The sequence below is a fragment of the Chroicocephalus ridibundus genome, chromosome 15 (assembly GCF_963924245.1).
Source record: "Chroicocephalus ridibundus chromosome 15, bChrRid1.1, whole genome shotgun sequence".
NCBI classification, from domain to species: Eukaryota; Metazoa; Chordata; class Aves; order Charadriiformes; family Laridae; genus Chroicocephalus; species Chroicocephalus ridibundus.
This window is the reverse complement of record NC_086298.1, coordinates 13,057,208-13,065,060: the sequence shown is the minus strand read 5'-3', so window position 1 is coordinate 13,065,060 and position 7,853 is coordinate 13,057,208. Positions and strand designations below refer to the sequence as shown.

The 7,853-nt window shown below is 61.0% G+C and overlaps 1 protein-coding gene across 1 annotated transcript in view; it reads left to right on the top strand.

Annotated features, from left to right (window-relative positions):
* Positions 1-806: 806 nt before the first annotated feature.
* The window catches only part of HMCN2 (hemicentin 2), a 37,156-nt gene continuing 30,109 nt past the window's right edge, over positions 807-7,853 (top strand). Inside the window, exons 1-13 of the mRNA XM_063353269.1 lie at positions 807-1,227; positions 2,101-2,171; positions 3,143-3,301; positions 3,462-3,584; positions 4,385-4,556; positions 4,884-4,990; positions 5,194-5,314; positions 5,412-5,675; positions 5,832-5,976; positions 6,287-6,408; positions 6,503-6,775; positions 6,884-7,025; positions 7,670-7,797. Coding sequence (XP_063209339.1) covers positions 990-1,227; positions 2,101-2,171; positions 3,143-3,301; positions 3,462-3,584; positions 4,385-4,556; positions 4,884-4,990; positions 5,194-5,314; positions 5,412-5,675; positions 5,832-5,976; positions 6,287-6,408; positions 6,503-6,775; positions 6,884-7,025; positions 7,670-7,797 — 2,065 coding nt within the window. The 5' untranslated portion in view covers positions 807-989. The remainder of the gene's footprint in view (positions 1,228-2,100; positions 2,172-3,142; positions 3,302-3,461; positions 3,585-4,384; positions 4,557-4,883; positions 4,991-5,193; positions 5,315-5,411; positions 5,676-5,831; positions 5,977-6,286; positions 6,409-6,502; positions 6,776-6,883; positions 7,026-7,669; positions 7,798-7,853) is intronic.

Below are 7,853 nucleotides of genomic sequence, written 5' to 3'. Positions count from 1 at the left end.
CGTGTGTGGGGACGTGGGATGGGCGGTCCCTAATGTCCCCCATCCCCTGTGTCTGGGAGGAGCCGGGCTGGTGCCGGGGAGGCGCTGGGGGCGGGAGGGGGTGCTCAGCCCGGTCAGGATCCGTCCCTCGGTGCGCAGCTTCACCTGGAGCCGGCCCTTGGCCGCGGCTGCTGCCCGGCCCCCGGCGGGGAGAGTTGAGCAAGAGTGCAGCATCCCTCTGGAGCAGCCATGAGCTCAGCGCTCGGCTGCGGGGGGAGCCAGGAAAAGCTCCGCAGCCTCTGGCCAGTGCTCCCGGCCAAGGGCTGCCTTTCCCGGCCCTTCTCCTGGCTCCGGCTTTGTCTGCGCTTTACATGGCTGTTTGCTCCCTGTTCCTGGGGTGGATACGCTGGGGAGCCCCCCGGAGCCCTCCTAGAGCCCCTTTTCCAGGGAGGGCCCTTTGCCTGGCGGGGGGGGTGGGGGTGGGGTGTCACTTCCTCGGGATCCCTTTCGCAGCTGGCTCTGCTCCCCCCTGCCGTGCTTTGGCAGGGTTTCCCCGCAGGCGCTCAGCTGTGAGCACCCGTGTCCTCCCCTAACCCCCGCCTCCCCCTGGCAGAGTGGGGGCTCTCTGAGCCGGGGAAGGGGGGGTCAGATCCGGGGTGGGGGCCTGGGCAGTGTTTCTGACAATCCTGTGGGCTGCAGGACCTGCTTCCCAATCCCTGCATCCCCATCCCGGCTCCCTCCAGCTCCCACCCACCACCCCCCCACGCCGCTGCCTCCAAAATTCCTGTTCTCCATCCCTCCTTCCCTCCCTCCCAGAAGCTGAGCGCTGGAGGAGCAGGTCCGCAGCTGCAGCGGCTGGGCGTCCCCTGGCTGGGGTCCCTGCTCTGTCCCCACCACCTGTGGCCCCCTGCACCCTGAGTCCCTCCCTGGTGTGGGGACGGTGCCCTGGGGGTCTGGGGGAAGGACCCTGGGACAAAAGGGGTGTCCCCAGCACCCGAGGGTCTCCCCCCATGATGCCACCCCACGGAGGGGTGTTTGTGAGTCTCTGGCTGCTGCTGGCCCCCAGTCTCGCCGAGCTGCCCCCCGGCACAGGGGGGGCCACCTTAGCCTTTGTCTTCGATGTCACCGGCTCCATGTATGACGACCTGGTGCAGGTGATGGACGGGGCCTCGCGCATCCTGGAGCGGACGCTCAGCAGGAGCACGAAGCCCATCAGCAACTACGTGCTGGTCCCCTTCCACGACCCAGGTACGGCTGGGACAGGGTGAGGGCACGCATCCCATGGGGAGATGGGGCTGCGGGGACCTGGGGTGCGGTTCTGGCTGGGTTTGGGGCTGAAACATGCACTTTCCAAGTGCTGCACTGTCCCTCTTCCCTATTTTTAATGACTACTGCAATGGGGATGGTACCGTGGGATGAGCCGCAGCTCAAGGGCACAGTGCTGGGCAGGGGCTCCCATCTCCAAGCTGCCCTGCGGGCACAGGGCAAGCCGTTTCTCACCGGATTAATCACAGTGATGCTGGCACCCACTTGTGGGTGGCTTTCCTATTTCCAGTCTATTCCAATTTCCCAGGTATAGTCGTGGGGGGGCATTTCTGTGCAAGTCCACAGCTCATTTTCAGGTTGGCTCAATAAAAGCACCACTCCCTGAGAGGTTTTGGTAGCGTACTGCAGCACCAGAATCATTTCTTTCTGTCCCAGTCTTTGCCTTGGGATTTTTGTGCACACCCATAAATAGCAGCTGCTCTCCAAAAGAGCCCCCAGCCCCTACAAGGAGAGTGGGACCGAGCCTTTATTTTCAGCAGAAAGACTGACTTTGAATGAAAATCACTGGAGCCAGACAGGGAAGAAGGCAGAGGCAGTAAAAGGGTTTCTGCATCGGTTTGCAGCTCATTCTGGCTGAGAGCTTTCCTAGGGTGGGCTGTAGCCCTGGGCATGGGGTCAGTGTGCCCAAAGCCACGTCTCCCCTGGTGAAAAGCCAGGGTAGATGCTTAACCCTGAGTCTCACAGATCCCATAAGGGTGTTTAAGCCACGGCGGGTGGCTGGGAGCGCTGGCAACGTGGCACTGCAGGAGGCCGGTGCCGTTGGTTGGGGAGGCTGAGGTGCTGGTGTCCTTGCAGAGGTGGGACCTGCCACCCTCACCGCAGACCCACGGCTCTTCCAGCGGCGCCTGCGGGAGCTCCATGTCCAGGTAGGCGTCCTCAGCCCTGCGTGCTGCCCCACGTGTGGCTTGGTGCATGGCCCTTGGTGGGAAGCCTGGCCCTGCGTTCCTGCATGGCGGTGGGTCCCAGGAGCAATCCCTGCTCCCTGGTGTCCCCTGGGAATGAGGTGGGGGCTTGGGGCTGAGCTGGGCTTGCTGGGGGCTGACTGCTCTGGAGTGGGAGTGGAGAAGGTGGGCAATGCTGCACTGAGCCCCGAGCTCCTGCGGTGGGGCAGAGAGTTCTCAGTTCACAGTTCTTGTCCCAAAGTGGGAATGCTTTCCCTGGGAGAGTTTGCACAAACTCTCCATGGAACCAAAAAAAATCTCTTCTTCTGGAAGTGCTGCTTGAAAATTGTTTGAGTTTTTAAATTTTTTTTGAACAATTTCAGCTGCATTCTGCCAGCTGAAATCCTCTCTGGAAGTTTAATCATGCTTTATGCATCCCCGCTCCTGCCCTGCCTCCCGTGCATTGCTAAAATCCCTGTGGTGTTTCCCTTTGGATGCAGCTGTATTTTGGTGGGAGGTGTAAAGCTGCGGCTGCAAATTGTTTCACAGCCCTTCGGGGTGCAAATCCCTGTGGAAGCGGGAGCTGGTCCTCGCTGTGCCTCTGCGCTTGCCTGTGGTGGATGCTTCTGCTGCTGTGTGGGGGGTGACGGGCTGGGGTGGGCACGAATGTGCCCAGTGAAGGTGTGGTGGGAAGCCACGGGCTTCTGTGATTCTGGGTCCCCAAATGGGTGGTTTAATCCTCGTTAGCAGTGAGATGGGGACGGGTCCTTGTGATCCTGCCTGTCCCTGCGGTGCCATCGCGCTGCTCTGTCTGTGCTTGGGCTGACTCCAGCAATGGAGGTGCCATTCCTCCCCACGAGCAGACCCTGGGTGGGATCCTGCCGGGAGACCAGCAGGGAAGGGCTGAGCACCGGGTGGCTCGGTGCCTGTGCCACATCCCTCCCTGTGCGCCGCAGGGTGGAGGGGACTGCCCAGAGATGAGCGTTGGAGCCATCAGGCTGGCCGTGGAGGTCTCACGCCCTGGCTCCTTCGTCTACGTCTTCTCGGATGCTCGGGCCAAGGACTATGAGCAGCAGGAGGAGCTGCTGCGGCTGCTGCAGCACAAGCAGACCCAGGTGAGCCACAGCAATAAACCCCCTGTTAGTGGGGTGAATTTTGCATCCCCCAGGCTGGCTTGATGTACTGGGGACACTTCGATGCTGGCTGTGCCCCCTCCCTGGGATGGACAGACCCCCGTGGCTGTGGGTGATGCTATGGGCAGCATTGCTGTGGCAGGTGGTGTTTGTGCTGACGGGGGACTGCGGGGACAGGAGCCACCCCGGCTACCGTGTGTACGAGCGCATCGCTGCCACCAGCTCCGGGCAGATCTTCCACCTGGACAAGCAGCAGGTGACAGAGGTCAGTGGGAAGACCTTTGGGAGCAGGGACAGGGTCATGGAAGTGTGTGTGGTCCAGCCTGGCTTGGCTGCTCTTACATTTTCCTAGGGTTAATCCTTGTGCCCAGGGCACCCCCAGATTGCTCCAGGAGCCCTGCTTCAGCCTGAAACCAAAGGGAGGGCTGGAGAAGGCTCTTTGCTCTCGAGCTTGCTGCTGGGCTGTGTGTGTGACCCTTGGGATGAGCCGGCTCGCCTGTCCTCGCAGAGGGGAGGCGTCTGCCTGGGGCTGAGGATGAAGCTGGCGGGCTCCTGTTGCTCTCAGCATCCCGGCAATCGGGCGCGTGGCCTGGCTGCTGGGAGCGGAGCCCCTCTGCCTGCCCCTGTCCTTGAAGATCTTGACAGGCATGAAATTGCGGAGATCTGAGGAAGATCAAAGTGCTTTTCTGCTCTGTACCGGGCAGCAGACCCCCAGAACACCCCCTGCCCAGCCTCCAGCAGCTGTGTATTTGAATGGTTTCTATTCCTGTGAGCGACCTGGGGGGTAATAATGTGCCCGCTCCGAGCGGCTGAGCAGGAGCCACCTGGCAATAACAATTACACCAAATTACTCAACTGCTTTTGGCAAGGGGGGCTCAGCCAGGGCCACCACCTCCTGCCCATCCATCCCAGTGCCACCCTCGTGCTGGCACCCGCTGGTCCCTCGCCTGGGCACTGTTTGGCAGCTGTGTCTGAGATTTTGACCTGGTGCGATACAGGTCCCAGAATGGCCATACCTGACAGCAAGGGGGGATCCGGGTTAATCCTCCCCCATGTGTCCCCCAGGTGCTGAAGTGGGTGGAAGAGGCCATCCAGGCCTCCAAAGTCCACTTGCTGTCCATGGACCATGAGGATGGTGGGGAGCACACGTGGTCTGTTCCCTTCGACCCTAGCCTGAAGGAGGTCACCATCTCCTTGAGTGGTCCTGCCCCGGGGATCGAGGTCCGGGATCCAGCAGGTAGGAGCCCAGGGGAGGGGAGCATGTGGGGGGTGATGCTTTGCCTCCTGGAGAGCCCTCAGGTCAGGGCTGCAGGCGTGGGGATTGCCAAACCCTGCACTGAAAACTTAAAACAGAAAAGTTGTGAGCTGCAAAGCTCCCATTAAGCACAAAGTGTCTCTGCTCCCCTCCCGGGTTGGCTTTGCCTCTGGTTTTAGGAGGGTTTTCTCTGCTGCCCTGGCTGTGAGAGCTGTGTGAGGCTCTGCACCGTGGTGAGCCCTGGGATGGCTGCTGGGACCAGGGGATGGACCCGGGCTGCCCATCCCAGAGGGTCATTCACTGTTGCAGGAAAGGTCCTCGAGAAAGGCCAAGGTCTGAAGGAACTGCTCAGCATCCCCAACTCGGCCATGGTGCTGGGCATGGACCCCCACGAGCCAGGGATGTGGTCGGTCACGGTAGGCTGGTGGTGGACCCTGCACAGCCCCTACCCATCCCCTGATTGATATTTAGCTTTGCCAGGCGTGGGCTTTCCCCCATCCACCTCCAGCCAGGCAGAGGATGCCTGAGCGGGCTGGAAGGGGCCAACTGCCGCCTCCTCCCTTCCCCATCGCCTCTCCCTTCCCCTGCCCTTGGCATGTGCCTCTTGCTCTGCTTCTAGACCCAGAGCAGCGGCCGGCACTCACTGAGGATCACGGGCATCAGCAACATTAATTTTCAAGCCAGCTTTTCCACCCAGCTGGACTCCGATGCTGACCAGCCCTGGGAGCAGCCGGTGCAGGGTGAGGCTGGTGCTCCCTGGGGGCATGGATGCTGTGTTGGGGCTTGTTGCAGCCAGGAACATGGCTGGATTGTTTTTTTTCCCTTCCCTCCCTCCAGGTCTGCCCATCTCCGTGGTGGTGAACTGCACCAGTCTCCAGCCACCTGGGCGCTTGCAGGAGATCGAGCTCTTCAACACCTCTGGCCATGCCCTGCTCTCGCTGCCCATGCGGCCCCTCTCCAACACCTCCTCGGGGCAGCTCTGGGTGGGCTCACTGCTCCGTGTCCCCCCAGGTGACTTTCTGCTGAAAGTGAAGGGCGAAGACGCCCAGGGCCACCCCCTGCACCGCCTCTCCGGGGTCACCTACACCAGCGTGGTCCCCGGTGAGTGGTCCCCATGCTCCCCAAAGGTGCCAGAGGCTCCAGCACTGCCTCTGCTTTGGTTTCTGCTTGGATATTTTTTTACCCTGCTTCCCAGTGCAGCCCTTGGTGAGCTCCCCAGGAGTGTTTACACGCGTGCGTGTCCCCACCTGCTTCCAGGTCTACCCAAAGTGAACATCTCCAGTAAGATCCAGGCTTACAGCCACGAGCCACTGCTGATCTCCTGCTCTGCACAGAGTGAGGTTGCTTTCCATCTGCAGCTCAGCCGCGGGAGGAGGAAGCTTGGGGAAGAGCAGCGTTTCAGGTGAGCCTCTGGTTTGGCCCAGTGGGCTCCATGGTGGACCCATGATGGATGTGGACAGTAACATCAGCTGTGCCCCCCTGGTGGGGGGATGCTGTGTTCTAGCTGGGAGCCTGCAAGTCCAGAGCATCCCAAGGAAGCAGGGGGAAATCCCGAGGGATGTGCCCGAGTGATGCTGTGGGAGGTGGGGGTGCATCCATTTGCCTGGCTTGGATGGAAAAGAGTCCTAGGGATTTGGAGCAGGGTGGTGGCATGGCAGCCCCAGCTCCAGAGCTCTGGGGTGGGGGCGACCCTGTAATCTCCCTTTTTGTAGGAGTTGGGGGAACGTCAGCTGGTTGATCCCTGTGGTGTCCAAGAGTGACGAAGGGTTCTATGAGTGCACGGCCACGAGCAAGGTCGGGGTGACGCGGGCTCGTGCCTACGTCTCTGTCTCAGGTGGGGATCGCTCCTGCCAAGCCTCGGTCCCTGTGGGTCTCCAGGGCTGCAGCTGGGCATGGGCTTGTTTCACCGTGGCGTGTCGTGTTTGCAGAGCCACCACCACGTCTCAAAGCCCTGGGCAACATCACAGCTTCACCGGGCCAAGATGTGGTCATGTCCTGCCCGGTTCTGAGCAACGTGCCCTACAACCTGACATGGAGCTGGGACGGGAAGGTGGCACAGCCGGGGGACGGCCGGGCCAGGCTGCTGCAGAACCACTCGCTGGAGATCAGCCGTGTGCAGCCGGAGGACGGGGGCTTGTACGAGTGCGTGGCACGCAGTGCCCATGGCACCGCCACCGCCTCCCTCTGGCTCTTCATCCAGGGTAGGCTCTGCCCTGCACGGGACCCTGGCCCGGGTGATGCCTTGCCCCGGGGGTGGGTGGCGGATGGCACCCGGGAGCTGAGCTTTTCTCCAACCCTTTGCCATGCAGAGGCACCGTGGGTGAAGGTCGACGCCAGCCCCCAGCGTTTCAGCAGGGGCCAGGAGCTGGGGCTGAACTGCGTGGCTGGGGGCTACCCCCCGCCCCACACCACCTGGAGGCGCTGGGGCTGGGCGCTGGAGCAGGACGAGAGGTAACCCCTGGGGACCGTGGTGCCTTCGTCCTCCCTGTCCCACCGGGGATGGTGCTCCCCTCGCAGGGATGCACGGGCTGAGGGAGAGGGGCTTCGGGTTGCCCATAGCTCTGGAAAGAGGAAGGCACTGCAATATCCCCAGCCCGTGCACTGAGACGTTTGGCATAGTGCTAGCCTTCATTTCATATATTTATTTTTAAGCCATCCTGCCTTATCCAGGTCACCGTGCCCACTGAGGGGGACTTGAGATGCTTTGCACGCCTGGTGTGCACTCAAGCCTCAAATTACTCCTTGTGCTTCCCCTTAATTTCTTCTGCTTTTTGGCTTCCACCTCCCTGTCTGTGTCAGGCTGTGAGTGCTGGAGTGGACTCTGGGGAAGGTTTGTTTGGTTTTTGTGTTTTTGTTTTTTTTTTTTACTTTGGAGGTGAAAAAGCCCAATTCTCAATGATTTTCCCTGGTTCATAGCAATGTCCTTCCCTGCAGCAGCTGATGGAACTGGCGTTAAGTGCTAACCCACATCTATCCAATGCCCAGTGCTTACCACATGTGCAGGGTGGTTTTAAGCCCACTCACTTATTTCAATTCACTTTTCATCAGCTTATTTTTTACAGACTCGTTTTTCCCTCTCTCCCCATTTGCCGCAGGGTTTTCACAGATGCTCAGGGTACCCTGCACATCACGGCTGCCGTCCCGGAGGATGCGGGGAATTACAGCTGCTACGCCATCAGTGCGCTGGGCTGGGATGAACAAGTCATCACCCTGGAGTTCACCGGTACCTGCTCCCTGACGGCCAGCAGCGTCCCAGGAAGGGCCCGGGCTCGGAGCCAC